The sequence below is a fragment of the Neopsephotus bourkii genome, unplaced genomic scaffold (genome assembly GCF_033783945.1).
Source record: "Neopsephotus bourkii isolate Nb327-2 ecotype Australia unplaced genomic scaffold, CSIRO-AGI_Nbou_v1 NB_1572, whole genome shotgun sequence".
NCBI classification, from domain to species: domain Eukaryota; kingdom Metazoa; phylum Chordata; class Aves; order Psittaciformes; family Psittacidae; genus Neopsephotus; species Neopsephotus bourkii.
This window is the reverse complement of record NW_026902048.1, coordinates 2,692,169-2,709,102: the sequence shown is the minus strand read 5'-3', so window position 1 is coordinate 2,709,102 and position 16,934 is coordinate 2,692,169. Positions and strand designations below refer to the sequence as shown.

The 16,934-nt window shown below is 41.0% G+C and overlaps 1 protein-coding gene across 2 annotated transcripts in view; it reads right to left on the bottom strand.

Moving 5' to 3' along the window:
- ADAMTS17 (ADAM metallopeptidase with thrombospondin type 1 motif 17) overlaps positions 1-16,934 on the bottom strand; it is a 170,255-nt gene that overhangs the window by 9,690 nt on the left and 143,631 nt on the right. For both annotated transcript variants that reach the window (XM_061371256.1, XM_061371257.1), the window contains 2 exons: positions 15,752-15,956; positions 11,890-12,042 (listed from right to left, as the gene is read on the bottom strand). In XM_061371256.1, the coding sequence (XP_061227240.1) occupies positions 11,890-12,042; positions 15,752-15,956 (358 nt within the window). The remainder of the gene's footprint in view (positions 1-11,889; positions 12,043-15,751; positions 15,957-16,934) is intronic.

Sequence of the window (16,934 nt, the reverse complement as noted above, 5' to 3'; positions counted from 1 at the left end):
CTGGACTTCAGCATTAAGCTATCCTGGTGTGCAGCCTACCTCTGTGTTTCCAGCTATTGCAGCCCCTCCAGGACCTGACTATTGTATTCTGGAGGCAGCAGTTGTGCTATATTAAAATTCTACATGTATTTTGCAACTTTTTTTTTTTTTAATAAATAATTGGGTTTTTTCCTTTACAGCCTTCTTATTATTTCAATTTATGGCTCACTCATTAGTTTACACCAGGATTTTTTTGCACTTAGATTTTGAGCTATTGAATTTACATCAAAATTTGGTCACTCTCTATTAATTCCTCAACAAGGGTTATGGTATTTAGCACTATGCTGAACATTGCGTGCCCTAAAGCAAGCTATTCCAAAAAGCAATTGTTAAAGTTCCTTATTGAATCACCGTTCATAGCTCCTGCAGTAAGATCTAGGCATTTCCCTAATCCTGGGTGTCCCTCTGCTCTTCCCTAGCACTGTGTGCCCTCTGACTTTTGTCAGTCTGAATCCAGTCAGGCATAGGCATTACATTTGGATTTAAAGTTAACAGTTTTTATCCCGATAATGCAACTGTTCGGCCCCTCCACATCTCTAGTCATATGCAACCCCTAATCCTCAGGATTTTAATGGCACTTTAGTCTTCAGGGTGCTTTACTAATCTTAATCCTCACAAAACTCTTTGCAAGGGGAGTAAACCGTACATCCATTTTACAAACAGAATAGCTGTTACCACACAGGCATGAAATAATCCATCCAGGCCACAGGGTTTCTTCACATGACTGTAACAGAGTTAGTCTGAAATCTGTCTCTGGCTTTTAGGTACTCCCTGTGCTTATGAATGCTCTTAACAAAGCTGGGGAGTGGAAAGAAAGAAGGAAAGAAAGAAAAAAGCATTCTTCTCATAAGGTGAATAAGGTTTGCAGATACCAACATACAAACACTCACCTACCTTTGTGCTCCTGTCTCTGCATTTGTTAACCAGCAAGGAGGGCAAGCAATGAAACTTTTTCCACAGATACTGCCAAATCCAATCCTTAGACAAATAACAGCAGAGTTTTTGCCCGAAGCAGTTTTATTCCTTCTCCTGGGAGACTGGGATCATCACCTATGCTATGCAATTAGTTTTTCACAGCCAGGAAGACAGATTTTAACATCTTTCTTGAACTCTTTTGGGCTTGGCAGCTACAGGAAGGTTGGACATCTGGCTTATTTTAAGACAAAATTTTCAACTCTGTACTTGGATAGTCTCTTTCCTAGGAATTTCAATAGGAAATAGGAATAGATACAAAATACATACAAAGGGGGAATTGTTACTCATGCTGCACTATGAAAAGAGGACATCATTAAAGGAGGCATAAAAATCAAACTCCAACTGAACAGCAAATTCCCGTAAATACCTTCTCTCCTTCTCTGGAGATCTAAATGCAGTGCTACAGTCTCTCTGTTCCCAAATATTTATGGAGCAAGTAAGCAAAATCCATAGGACAATTTTCAGGGCTAGATTTACTCTGTGCCCTCTGATGCAGGACCCTCAGACGTGGACACAAGTTATGAGTAAGGAAAGGTGCTGTGTCCTTCTTGCAAAGAGAGGAGCTTCCAGGCAGCCAAAGCTGCAGAAGAGTGAGCACTGCTCATGGCAGCGTGTGGCCTGTGCTGCAGGGGCAAAAGTACAGTTCCAGTGTGCAGGACACCAGGAGGTTTCAGTGCTGCACAGTGCAACCACACTGATTGGACTTAAAGTGGGTCACACACTGAGTTCTTACACTGCTGTCAACAACCAGACTTTGCAAAAGCCTTTTCAAGCATTGCTGTGACCCTCAAGAAGCACACGTTTTGATGCCATGATGGAGTACAGTGATCTGTGAATGGGGAGGACTGGTTCTGGAAGCTGGTTTGGAGCTGTGTGGATCTCTGCCTGCCACCTGAGCTGCTACACAAGTACTGAGAGAAAACCCACATGCAACTTGCTTACTTTGGGAAGCAGGGCTTGGACAAGTGGTGGAGCAGAGATGCCTGTGTCAAACAATGAAGCATTTTTTCCCTTCCACGAGGCATTCCCAGTGATATCACTGTCAGAAAAATGCATATGCAAAATTCATGGAGTTTAACCACAATGCACTAAGCTGACAATGTAGCCATTGTGAATTGGAAATCCACCCACAAGCAAGGATCAAAGGATTGCTCAGCACTGTAAAAAAGAGGGGGTTAATGAACACTTACAAAAAGTGAAGCTAATGAGATCCCTTGTAACTCCCAGTTCAAATACTGCTTGAGAAGGCAAAATACAAAAATGCCTCCATTCACATTCTTTGGCAGTAACATGCAAGCCAGTGGGGATATCCAGAAGGAAATAAACTCACAAATTGTCAAGGCAGCAGCTGCATTCATCAGCTTAAAGATTTACTCACTCTAACCTTAAGACCAAGCTATGATTTTTCAACTGGAATGCTATTTCCACCTTAGGATACTGAAATGAAAGCTTGAAATCTACCAAAGGTGCTGACAGATGTCTAATTGCTTTGAAAGCAAATGCCTCAGGAGAATATTAGGTATTAAAATAGAATGAATTTACAGTAAGTGCTGACGTCTGTCAGGGGCTTCATCAACTCCTGATCTACAAAAGATAGCCAGAGAAAGAGAGAGGAATAGGAACAAACGAAGCCAGGGCAGGGGCTGCTGTTGGGTTGATGGAGGAACACGTAAGAGAGGCAGTCCAAAGAATCCCTATGATGAAACTTAGTGGGGACAGAAGAGAAGCTGTGATCTGTTCAGGACTGAATGGGTTAATGACGCATAGCTTATGCCTTAGCTGAGGGCTGCTGGCTAGGCAGGGTACATTCAGACCACATATCGCCTTTAAAAATGTCACTTTTCTAACCTCTAAGAGATAGATGTTAGTCTTTTGCATGAGACTTGCTTTTTCCAGCAGAAGGTCATAGCATCCCTTCAGCTAACCCTGAATGTACTCCAGTATTTAGAAAGCTGATGTGCTGGAGGGAGATGGAGTTCAAGATGACCGTTGTAACTAAGCTGAAGGCAAGATGGTTTTTTTCTGTATTCATCAGTCTGCAGTCATCTGATGTTTAAAGATACTGGTTTGTCCCCAGTTTGCTGAAAGTTGCTGAAGCCAAGGATAACACTACAGCTAAAGCTCCTATATGCAGAGATATAGTCACGCTTTACTGACTTCAGAGTTCAAGTATTTTGAGGCGTTAGGATAGGGTAGAGTGTTTTTTCCCTCAGGGGTCTTATTTCTCGCCTCTATGAAAGTCAGAAAGCAAGCAAGCAAATTCCGATTAATAACATTCTAACACAGCATCTGAGATGAATGACAAAGGTCCTATCATTGCACCGCTCCTGAGACCTTAATAGTAATCATGTGTGTGTGCTCCCCACACCTTAACATCAGGCTTTTTATGAGTATCACTCATTTAAACTCTCCATTTCTAGCTGAAAAGCAGCATGCAATGTGCTTTCATAAACACCAAGTCAACTTTCACCGTGGCATCATGCTAAAGAAAGAAATTTCTGTCTTCTCACTGATAAGATCTCATTAGCCCAAAGCAAAGTGTAAGCTGTTTTTCAAGCTTCCTTGTTCTTTTCTTTCTTTCCTTTCTTGTTTTTGAAGCCTTTCTTCTTTTTGAACCCCAGACCTGTAAAGAGAACGTATCTGGTCTTGCTTAGAACAATCTTTCATTTGGGAAGTTTTGTGAAGTGACTGATTTGTTTAATTTAGCCAAGAAAAAAATGCATACTCTTCTGACTCAGTATGGGAAGAAACAATAAATTATAGCAGAAAATGCTCATGGCTGATGTGACAGTATCTTAGAAGGAAAAGAGAGAAGCAATCTTCACAAACTGCCTACAGCTGTGCTTCCAAACTGCATGACCCTAAGGAACAAGACCTGACCAATACATCCAGCATGTCTCACTGCATAATTAAGCTTGACTTTGCTATTCTGAAAAGTTCCAGTGTGTATAGAGTCCAGAGACTAAGAGCTGAGTGCATGAATATTCTGAGTAGTGACAATGCCCCTAAGTACTTGTGCAATGCAGCCCAGGTGGATGCTAATGAGGAAATGTCATTTAATTCATTACACCAATCAGGCAGAATTTACTTCTCACAAGCTTTCAAACTGGGTTTCAAGAACAGGATCCAGCAGAGATGTGAAATGATACGGCGTTGCCTATAGCATGCCATCTATAGTGTGTGCGTGCAATGATTCTATGATCTGTGGCAGGTAGAAAGTAGAAATACTCCACAGCTTGTTCCACCTGAAAAACTGCATGGAAATAATGCCGAAAAGCACTATGTAAAAGGCATAATCAAGCTAATTTTATGTAAACTAGACAGTAATGGACAATCGTGTAACCATGGGATCACATAACTCAGACTGACTGCTTGAGAATCAGCCCTGCTTCTACAGCAGTGTGTGCTGCTTATGCTAAGCAGTGTTTGTATTGGCTACATGAGCTAGAGTCCCACACTAGCTCCTGTCACAGATGTTAGCCTGAAAGAGTATCTTGAGAACTGAAGCTCCACTGAATACATATTTTAGTTATTCACCAGTTAATGATCAATGCAACCTAAATGCAATTAAAAGGACTCCATTAGGATTACTTAACTCCCAGCAAGAGGCCGCTCATCTCCATCCTGCCTTAGCATTCTCTAGAGCTACTCAGCCTTGAAATATGTGAAGCTTAACTAACTCTGCATTTCACCTTTTTGCACAGGCAAACAGTGATCACCAGCAGGCTGGTACTAATTGTTCTTCTGTGATGTTCTGGAAGATTGTCATCTGAATGCCATTATAAATCTCAAAAGGCTATTGGAAAGATTGCAAAATTATAGCAGTTCCTGCTAGTAATAATGTTGTGTGCTATAAGGATTCAAGGGGTAAAAACCTCTTTAGATGAGTAGCACAAACTTTAAATGGTGAATTACCTGCTCTTTGTGTTTTTACAAACATGATCCTAGCCACTGAAACATCTCGAGGGAACTCAGAGAAACTGAATGCCAATATTTGAACAGACTTGTCTTCTGTGCTCTCTTCTTTCTCACATTAAAAAAAGAGAGGAAAACAGTAAGGATGGAATTCCATTTCCAAGCTACTGATCTTGACAGGATGCTTTAATTCTCCATCAGTAAAATAAAATAAATAAATGCACTTAATGGATGAGGCTTTTAAATAAAAAATGTCAAAAAGGAGAAGTTAATCTTCCAATTAACAGGATCACTGGAGGCTGTATTGGAACATGGGACAATAACAGTGTGACAGAATGTGTTCCACTTCAAACAAAACACTGATTAATATGGCCTTTTTGTGGCAAATTCTCCTTTACTAAGGAGCCATCAAAATAATTTGTCCTATGGATGTTCCCAGAAACTCCAGCAGAGATGAGCTGTGCAAACTGTGCAAACAAGCAGCAGTCATTGCCTCAAAGGCATGAGCAGGACTTGGTTTCTGTAGCTTACAGTCCACAGGGCAGTGACACAGCCAGCACTGTACTTGGTGTCTCTTCGCTTTCCATGCCTAGCTTTCCAACTACAGCTGCATCAACTGGGCTGGCAGCTAGCCCAAGTCTAGGTAGAGGTTCAACCTTGTTTTAACGCCATTATGACATTTACACCTCTGACCATAGCTAAAGACATTTCAGAACATGGGGACAGAGAATCAAAGAATTAAAGAGGTGGAATTCAAGGGGTGTTTTGAGATAAGCTGTTGCACGAACGGCTGTTGTTTGCACTTCAGTGACCATGTCCAGAGGAACAAACCATGGGGAATCACAACTAGCAGTACAACTTAGAGCAGTAGTTAGGTTTAGGACACTCTGATGCTCTGGCTCTTGGTCATGCCCAAAACCAGAGTAGCAGAGGGTTTGAATACTAAAGCTTGTTGTGTCCATTACTGTCACATCCAGCTCTATCATCTTCTGGAGAACAACTGATTTGCATCAGTGAGGCCTGTAGGTAATTTTCCAATGGCAGTTTCTAGCTGTGGTGCTGAATGCACATGAGGAGCCATAAATCAGGAAGTTGTTTGCTGAGCCAAGGTGAGTAAGCAGCAGGAAAGGGTCTGTCAGACGTGATGTGTGACTGCAGCATTCAGTGACCATCCTTCCTGCAGAGCTTTTTCTCAGTTCAACAAGGAAAGTTATTTTCTCCAAGGTAGGAGAAGATGAACTTAGTTATGACCTTTATGAAGAATTAACAAGTTGTCCATAGTTTATCATAAACAGATGGTGGGTCAAGCCATGAGTTTGTAATGAATGTTAGAACAAAGGACAGTTTGCTTCCATGTTTATAACAGCTTTGAATATCCCTCTCAAACCACAGCTGTCCTTGATTTACTTCACTTATCATGTAATGTGAATTAATCATTAAAAGTGAGGCGTATAGAGGATTTTGCTGATGTTCCCAAACATTTGGAACTTGGAAAACATGCTTCCTGGAACTGGAAGATTGTAAATTTTGAGACAAAAAAAGCAGAACCAAAAGCCCCAAACCAAAACCCAACCCCAACGTGTTTGTTGGTGTACTGCAAGGCCAGGGGTTTTATCTCTTAGAGAATACAATCTACTGCAATACTGCCAAAACAATTAATTTGCAATTACAAAGCCCTTGTTACCACCCACTGTGATGAATGACTGCTGATCTTCAGTATGAAACACCTCAATGTCTGGCACAAACCCAGCATTTTTCATATAGGAAACTAGATCTTTTTTTTTCCTGCCTATTGTTAATATTCTCCTGGGATGAGAACCCACAGCCAGCATTTCACAGGCTGAGCAAAATACTGTATAGAAATTGGCAAGTATTGATGTCCAGGGAGGGCAGGTGGCTCTAGGTAATTTTTCAGATGTGCTTTATCACTACTGACACTATTTGCAACATGAACATTGTCCAACATAACACTGCCAAGCTGACCCTTACTAGTGCTTTCCAGTTTTTGAAGCATACAATCTTTCTGAATCCAGTGAATGTTGTGCCAGGTGGTAGAGAAAGATTTCTCCCCTACTTTCTCTCCTCATTGAAGCCCAGCTTGACATGTCCTATATTTCTGTTTCCACCCAAGAGCATGAATCTGTGATGTTTCCTACACAAGACCCAGAGATCTCGCACAGCCTGCTCAGTCACATTCTGATCTGCATGGCACTGGCATATGCCTGCAATAACTTAAGTGGCTGAATTAATCTGGATTTACACTAATGTAAGAGAGACTGATATCTAACACACTGTGCTGAGTGAGATCCTTGGCTTGTGTCCAGTGGATTATAGGGAAGAATGAAAGACAGTTACCCTGGATTTACATTGGGTTATCTGAGATTAATATAGGCCTTAGTATTTACAGAGCACCTACTGTAACTGCAAAGAAAAAATATGGCAAAGCCAACGTATTACAAGGCTCCTATGTATCTTTCTTCTTCTAAAACTCTTTTCATTGGGCTATGTAATATAATAAGTTAATGAGCTAAATTGTTGCCTGAGGGACAGAAGTTGCATGTTTAAACTTCTACCCACAAAGCTGAAAATGCACCCTTGTGAAAGTCAGCAGTAACGATGGAGCGAGTATATCCCACTGGTAATTCTACCTTCCTTGATATAATACCAGTTAAAAGGAGAATAGCAAAAACAAAAAAAGAAACTGGGAACCCTGAACCATGCTGTGCTATTGGCTCAAAATACAGTGCTTCAGTCACAGGACCAAAATAGAGTATGTCAACGCATACAAAATAGTGACAGGATTAAGTAAAACTGGAAATGAATTAAAATCCATTCAAATCTTATGTAGAATTGCTCCTGCTGGATAATCCTGCCTCTTCAGTTATAGCCTAGAAGAGCTGAAAAGCCAACTGGAGAAAAGGAACTAAAAAAAATACAGCTTTGGCTCGTATGTTTGCACCTAAGTGCTTTCCCTGCTGCATTATTTCTAGAGCAGAAAGGGAGAGAGCTGAGAACCCAGCTAACGTAGCTAACAAAGCAGTTCCTGGTGCTCTTCACCTTCAAGCATAACTCATTTTTGTCACCCCCATACGTAGGCCTGCATCTCCCCACAGCAGGCTAACAGTGCAGCCCCCATCATTTGGGACATATGTTTTCAACTGTGTGAGTCAAGATGGACTTCAACATGAAATCTGCTGCCTCCAAGCACAGCCTAGAGCAGGAGAATGGTCCAGACTCAGGCTGTGTGTCCCACTAAGTCTCCCACATTCATAAAGACGTTTTGTCCACTAGCTGCCACATGCTCTTCACAGGAATGTAATCCTTGACATAAAGTTTGTCAGCAAAACACAATTCACCATGAAAGAATGAACTACTGTCTTGCTAAAGCATCAAGAGGTGTATTTTCAGCAGCCGAGGAGTCTGAGCAAGCGTTGGGAAACTGAGCAACCCATGTTTGTTCTTTTGCCTTGCACAACTACAGCAAAAATATATGAATACTTCCAGTGCTAGAACATTTAACAGTTCAGATTTCAAACAAGGAGGAACTATTTCAAAGTAGAGAGAGTGTAGGAGATGTTTGTTTCTTTAACTGAATGCAAACTGAATGTGGAATTTCCTTTTGGAAGAAATGATTGAATGGGAGATGGCTTGGATTCCCACTTGTATATTGTATCATATATAAAAAAGGATGATATAATGAATTGCATTTCTGAAGAATCCAGGCAACAATAAAAAAAGTGATTTCAGGTTAACACCTTCAGTGTTGCTCTAAATGTGCAATCTGTCTTTTTCCAAAGACTCTTGGGCCAGGAATAGTTTAGTTATGAGACTCATAATACCAGTGCTGTGTTTGTGTTAAGTGCTGATAATAATAATATCCCTTTAAGATAAGGGGTTTAAAAGAAAAGTTGCAGTAGTGCAGAGAACTTGCAAGTTTAATAGCAGTGGTAATGGAGGTTACTCATGGTTAACGGAACAAATACTCTGTCCTCAGATCTACACAGTCTGTTAATCTCAAGCACTGGACTGACAAAGGTAGCCAAAAAATAACTTTACAGACCTGTATGTTTGCAAAGTGAACTTGATACATCAGTTCCTCATGCAACACTTGAAATATTCTGTAAATACACTGGGAGTTTACAAATACCAGAGCCAAGACTGCTTGCTGAATCTGCTCAGTTAGCTCCAAATGCTTACCACAGTGCTAATACACAGTAAGGACCATCTGCAAAGCAACCTGACAGAAAATAGAATAAAAGTCCTTTCAAAGGGTAGACGAGCAATGGGTGCCGAGCCCTTACTAAGGCCAGTGGATGAGGTTTTGGCTGGTAGGTGCAGGTTAAAGATCAGCATGGCCATGCCTCCAGCCCTCACCTCTTCTAAACAGTGGTGGACCCAGGGTCTGATAAGCCCCCAGCTTGTCTGGTGTAGAACTGGAGATTTTACTGCTGCCTATCCTTGTACCTTCTGAATGCAACAGGATCCAAGATGTTATATAGCATAACCATATTCATTGTTGTCAGATGTGAGATGAGTTATTAACACAGGGCTGGGAGCTCCTTAGGGAAGTGATCTGTCTTCTCATGCACAGAGTCTGTGTATTCTATAAATACTACTATTACTCCTATATAAATAATAGTCTGTCATTACTACCTCAGCAGCCTGTTTTATTTACAAGTTGTATCTGGACTTGACTTTTTAAATGAGGTTTTGCCTCTTTGTTACATGACTTCCTGGTATCTTCAAACGATCTTGGTTTGGGAAATTAAGGATTGGAGGCCAAGTCACCATGCAAGCTGTTTGCACATAAAGCATCAAAGTCCCTTACTTTAATCTGTGATAATTACTACTGTCAGTTAAATCTTGCCTCCCTGATGGTTCTTAACAATAAGTAACAAATGCACAATGCATTAATTGCTAAAAGTTGTTGCTTGTTCTGAGATCAATTTGTATTAATAGGAAAAGTTTCCATCTTAGTCAGCACAAAGGTCGCTCTCACAGTGATTTTTACAGCACTGGGAACAAATGTTTTACAATGGAATTTTGCCCTGGATGTATGAATTTTAAAGAGTTCACTATAATCTCACTGCCACAGACTTTGTGTTTCTCCTTAAAGAAGGAACTGTTTTAAGCTGGACAACACCAAAGAGGAGTTGCTGGTGGTTGTAAAGGCTCTTCCCCTAAGCCCTGCATTAGACCTTCTGGATCCCCATGACGAAAATCCTTCTCTCAGGATTTGTGAAGAATTGAATTCTACACCAAGCATTTGAGTTTCTGGGACATACCTGTGTTTCTGGGACAATGTACTTTATTCAGAGAATTGTATCTACCCCATACACTTTTCTAGCCATCCAGTGGTGCCTTTTGTTTAGCCCTCTACTCAGAGAATAAGAATCTAATTGTGTGATACTGGTGTCCAGTCAGAATTAACCAATACGTCTAGAATTTTAGATGCTCATTATAATCCAAATCTTAAGTCCAAGAACATCCTTCTGGACTCACACAGGATGAAATTCCTGGGAAGCAAAGAGCTGGCACAAGCTCTCTGCAGGCAGAAGCAGGTCATATATGCAGCACATAAGCTTTTTTTGCCCTTTTGTATGGGGAAGATCCTGATTCTGTGTTAAGAACTGCAAATAATAAGTGATTTTGCACTGATCCTGTCCTGCTCACATACTGACACTAAATCCATCAAGAACACTATTTACTGTGACCAGTGTATGATTGTAGCCTTTCTATCAGTGAGCCAACATCTTTATCAGATTGGAACCATTCAGAAAAAGCTGAACGTTCAATCCTTGTGAGCAGTGAATGCATAATTTGTTCATATTCCTCCCTATATAAAGAGAATCCGGGTCAATTTGCAGGCCAAAAGTCTTCAAATTCCACAAATAAATAAATAAATATTGTTATTTCACCTGTTAACACACGGGAACTGTTTGTTTTGGCCACTTTGCATGGACGCTGTGTGCCAGGTTACGAATAACGTTCGGTGCTCTAAACGGTCTGTGATACAAATTCCTGGCTCAGCATAAATACAAACCTTTTGTATGCAGCAGGTTCTTAATGCATTCTCCAGCACTGACACCATTAAATTCATGTGTCTATGGCAGAGTATAAGTATTTGTAATTCCTAATCACAATGTAAAAAAAATAAAGCAATCACAGATAAGCCAATTTGCCCATCATGGGCCTCTGTTTCATTGGATTTTGCTTGCTGGAGTTTGGGTTTTTGGAAAGCCAAATGCAACTACTGTATCCCAGTGGTTTCAGCACATGCCGTACATTCCGGAATACAAAGTAGACTTTCTGTTTTAAAGAACAGAACAGTTCCAAAGATAAGATAAAACCAAACTGGAATATAATATTCCTGGGAATATTCCTTACTTCTTAATGCAGACATGAAGTCAGTAATGCAAAGGATGCTTTAAGAACAACGCTGGCAAAGACTGAGTTTCTCACACCGCTAGACCTCCTTCCCAAGCAAAACTACCTATTACTTTAAGATCAGGTGCACATACAGAGCAGACTCTGCTCTGATTTAATCCACAGCATTCAGGAATTACTAATGTCACTGAAGAAACTAAATTCAGACAGGCCTCAGTGAAGGTAAAATCCAGCCTCCAAGAAAGGACTGATGGGCTTGACTTTCCCTTTAAATTCATGGCTTTCTTTCATATCAGGTGGTTGGAGTAAGTCTAGGAGTGGACTATTAATACCAGATTAATACTCTGTCCTGTTTGGAATACACTTCTCTCACACTGGCTAGGTTGGGGGCCTGTGTTGCAGTGTTCGGGTTATAAATGCAGAAGGGGAGAGTTTAAACCCCAGCAAAGCTTCCAATCAAAACCAGTTAACCCCTTACTTTCCAACTATTTAAACTGCAAATGACCATGGAAGCACATGACTCTGAACACCTTTGCACTCAGGAAGGAAATACCAGGTAGTGCTCACTCTTACCTTAGACCAATCGCCCGTTTTCCATTCATAACAGCCTGTGTGATCCTCACACTCTTCCTCATCTCTTGGCCTGGTGGCTGCATCACATTTTCCTTGAGAATTTGTGCACGTCACTGTTCTCTTCTGAATCCCCCTGCCACAGTCTGCTGAGCACTGCAAAACAACAGGTATTTTGTTTGCTGTTACATGATGCCTAGAAATGATAACTTTTATCATGGTATCACACCTAAAAGGAAAAGCTGGTTTTATGAACACAGAGGAAATCTGATAACCTATACGATTTTCTCCCAATAACCTAATCCCCTTTCAAAATAAATGAGTAATTTGAAAAGCATGAATCAGCTTGTGCCTGAAAAATAGCACTTGTGGAAATCAACATTCTTTGAATAATATCAGCTGGCATTTTGTTAGGATTGAGGTTACAGCTTAAAAACTCCACAAAATTTTGTGTGTTAAGAGCTCATCCTCTGTACTGAAAAAGCACATACTGAGATTTACAACACAGAACTGCACATCTCTTGATGTATTACAAGAATCAAATGTTGGTGATAAATGCATTTCTAGATCACGGTAGTACGAGACCACTTTACAAACAGATTTTTGCACTCCAGTTTGTAGATACCATGGCAAAGTCACAGTTCTTACACATGTTCTCATGTGAAATACATACATGACCTTTACCCTTTGATCTCCCATATGCTCATCCCTATGTTAGTTCTAAAGAACCTCAAAGGTACAAAGCGGATAGCTCAGGAGAGGCACTATTCAGTGAGCTACAGAGCTGTGATCAGCTTCCAACTGTGGCCAGCAAACTAGTGCTAACATCAGCAGGGATGAAAGGCAGACTTCTCAACACCAAAAGCACAAGCAAGGCCTGTTTGAAGTCCTCTGAGAAAGCAGCAGGCTACCAGAGCTACTAGAACCAGTTCCTGAAGGAAGACTTGATTAAAACATTTGAGGACTCTAACAAATATTCATGTGAATGAACACAAATTGTCCACAAATGGTTTTGTGCCTGGGTAACTTCTGAAGAGCAGGGATATCTGGTCACCCATTTGTTATCTTTGCCAATGAAAATTCTGTTTTACTGGAGCATTATCTTGATTTCATTGGCCACACTAGGTGGGAAAAGGACACTGGCATGAACTGAAACAGAATTTCTGTTTTAAATAACCAGTTTGGTAATAGAGTAACAGATCTGCTGTTGCTGCCACAGCTATCTGAGTGCATGGCACTACACAGCAGCATAGCTAGTCTCTGCTCTTCATTTCATGCCACTGCAGTGGTTAAGAGTCAAATACTTTCTTGAAGAGCCACTGGGGACAGGTGGGTGGAAAAATGATATATGTACCAACTGAGATAAAAACTAACCTCCTCCACTGTGTCAAGTTCTCCCCTTGAGGGGATCAGCATGGAAAAGACAGTTGATTTGACACTGAATAAATAGCGAAGATATGAGATATTCTGTGAGGTCTTTTGAACGTGTTCCAAGAAGCTTCTCCATCCAGGGGGTCTATGCTGGAAACAAGCGTCAGCTTGATATAAATTACATCAAATGGACAAATCTCAGCATGCCTGTCTAACCATCTTAAAAACACAATCCAGGCAGTTCTGACCTGCTGGCCTTGTTAAGGACATGAATGACAAGCGTTTATGAGCTGGCAAGCAAACAGACATGCCTTTAAATATTTCAGAGCACTACAAAGTGACTTCTTGAAAATCTGGGAAACCTTCCACTTAATTTACTATGTGCTGCTCATGGCATGACCTCCTTACGGATGTAACATCTTTGTAACAAGCACAATTGTATAGTTCTGCTACATACGGGGATGAATTCTTCCAGGCTTTGCAGAATTCCAGAAGCTGCTTTGCTGGAGTCCTTGGAGCACAAGATGTTCCAGAGATCCCAGGCTGGAGCTCCCTAGATGTTACCTAAAAGCCATGAATTTGCCCCAAGTTGTACAGACTTTCCCAAGTTATGTATCATTTTCCTCAGCCCCCGGGGTGGACCCCTCAGGGTTGCCCTCGTTCATCTCAAACTACAAAGCACAATATATAAAATCTTTCAAATGGTCCAATTTACTCGAAGTAAATCAAGCTGAAGCGGGAGTATTTTCACAGTAGGAGAAATCTCTAGGTGGGTTTTACAAGCAAGTCTGGGAAAAACACCAACTGTTTGTTCTTCCCACAAGCTTTTAAGCCATTCACAGATTAATACTGCATATACTTTCCTAGACAAAACAGCATTTGCAAAAGGTTGCCAACAGATCTTTGGTGGTCACATATAAATCACCCTCTTGAAGAGTTCTTTTTCTTTCCCTAAGCCGTCTGTTTTCATGAAGAATTTCTTACCATATAGATTTTACAGAGACCCCACAACAGTCTAAACATGAATATGCGTCGTCCTGGAGTGTCCAGCTGGGATCATTAGGTCTTATTTTATTAACAAATTACTTTGTCAAATCCCATGAGGTTTTGTAAAGGAGCAACACAACTTTGCAGTTAAGAAACAGCTCCTTTACTTGAAGGAAATCCATGTTTTTTTTCTACTCCAGTTCCCTAACAGTAGGAACATTCACCTTTTCCTGACAGTCTCTATTTTTGTCATTAAAAATGGGTTGAGCAGTGCTTTGTCCAAAACAATCTCAAGTGTTTGGCAATAGGAGGGGAACTTAATTTTTTCCACACTGGAGATTGCATATTGGAATTTGCTTTGAAAACACACATTTCTGATGGGGGACCAGACATCAATGTGGTCAACTGGTTGCTGTTGTATAACCAAAGGGTTCAAAAACATACGTGAGAAAAATTGATTTATAAAATGATACCACTACTGTGATGTTTACTCCATAACATCAGATTAAAATGCTAAGGATTAAAGTGATTACCACTGAAGAAAGTCCTAGTTATGAGAAGTGTTCAAACTGGCAGAGCATCAAAAGTGTCCTGGAGTCAACTGTGCTACATAATAGCAGAAATGTGCCAGAACAAGAATGAATTTAAAATCACGAGTGGGCAATTGCAGACATGACAAAAGTAAACATATCAAAGAAAAAGCAAAGCAGTTATTGAGAAAATGATCAAAAATTATTATGCATTTTTAAATGAGTTACGTGGTCTCAAATACAGAACATTTCCACTCTGGAAAAAGTCATCTGTATCTTGACTTAGTCCATTTCATATAAAGGAGAGTGAAGTACCTGGGACTGTTAACAAAAGGCCCAAATAAAACAGGTAGGAACTGCACCGTAAGATTAGTCTCAGCTATGAACAGTTCAGCTGGCTCAGCTATAGGAAACAAAGAGGGCATCACCTGAAAGGGTTCCTTCTAGACCACACAAAAGACCTATCAGACAACTTACTAAACTTCAGTGTGTTTCTCCACACGTTTTGAAAAGAAAGAACTCAGCAAGCAAATCTCATGCATTAATGAACAGATACAGCATCCTACTGAAAGGAAACATTACCCTCGCTTCAGTAGGATTTCCTGTTCAAGGTGGACAACAGAATACCATTGTGTTTGTTAAGAGACACTGTTCCTCAGTGCAAGATCTCTCGTATCCTGAGTTTCTGTGACTTTTAAGCACGTTTCGAACAATAATATTCTGCAAAAGCTCTGACATTGTTTTAAATAGGAGCTCACTGCTTCAAAATAGAGATGAACAGCAGGGAAAGATGCTTCCCACAGAGATGACTGTTGCTGAACACTCCCATAACTCAGCCAATCAAGAATGAGACTGGTAACGCTGTAAGCACTGCACCAAGAGTGAAAGGATCTTCTTATGATTCAGATGAGGCTAACAGATACAATATCAAAAATAAATGGACATCTTCTGCCTCCCTTCTGGAATCAAGTTCCTACCTTTGACCACTCTGATGCTTCCCAGATAGAAAGGCAGTCCCGACCTTCACAGCTTTGTACTGTTGTAGGTTTGTTGCCAAGGCAGTAGAGGTCTCTTGTGTTAACGTAGGTGCCATTTTGCAGCTGATAAACACAAGTCACTTCCCTGTGCTGGACACCTTTCTCACAAGTAGCAGAGCAGGGACTCCAATGGCCAGTCACCCACCTGTGAAGGCGCCAGAGAAGGAATGTTAAAAACCTGGTGGCATAAAACATCGTGCTTCACTTAAAACCAGCGAGAAATGGGCAACTCTTCCTAGATTTGTGGATTCTTTGACTATGCTGTGTTATCATCACACTGAGAGCATCTGATCACCTTTGGGAGTTGAAGTGTGCAAAGCAGAAAAGTGTTGGCATACAAGAGAATATCCAACACAAATCCTCAGTCTCTACAATGTGGCTGCATTTTTCCCTGGAAAGAGAGACTTGTCTGCAGATGATCCTATCCTACAAATATTGTTGCCTTTGAGAGGAATATGGACTACATCTGCTATGATTCTATGATTCTATGCCTGTCTTCACTGTGCCGTGGAGCTGCGCAGAGAACCTACACTTACCATGTACAGACTGGGATGGTGCTACAGCCAGATGGCTTTCCTGCAGCTAGGACCTCCAGCCCTACACTAGACACGCTCAAAGAATACAAATCCCCTCTATCCCAGGCTACTAGAATGCAAAGACATCTCCTGCCTCAGTTCTAGTTTACCCCCTCACAGCCACTGGTGAGATTTCACTTTTCATAGTTGGATTTTCCAGGATATTTAATTGGAATCTCATCAGGTTGAAGTTCATGGCATCAGGCACCTTAAAAGTGGAGAGCAACTGGCCACATTCATTGTTAGATAATCTGGACTGCGTTTAACTGCCAAGGCTCTCACTGGCTCCAGCAAGAGCTGGGAGCACCACTGTGGTTAGAGCCAGGCTACAAGGCAGTGAATAAAATGCCCCAAAAGAATCAAATCAGGAGTAGGGAGGGACCATTATTTTCCCTAAAGACAAGCAGCATCCATCTTTATGCTTCCTGCAATCTGTCAGTGCAGAACATGTTCTCTGTAATTACTGGCATTCCTGTGTGAAGTGAAGGACCGGAACAATAACTGTGAAGGTGCTGTGCACCGGAAGGCTATCATGCCTTTCTCACCAG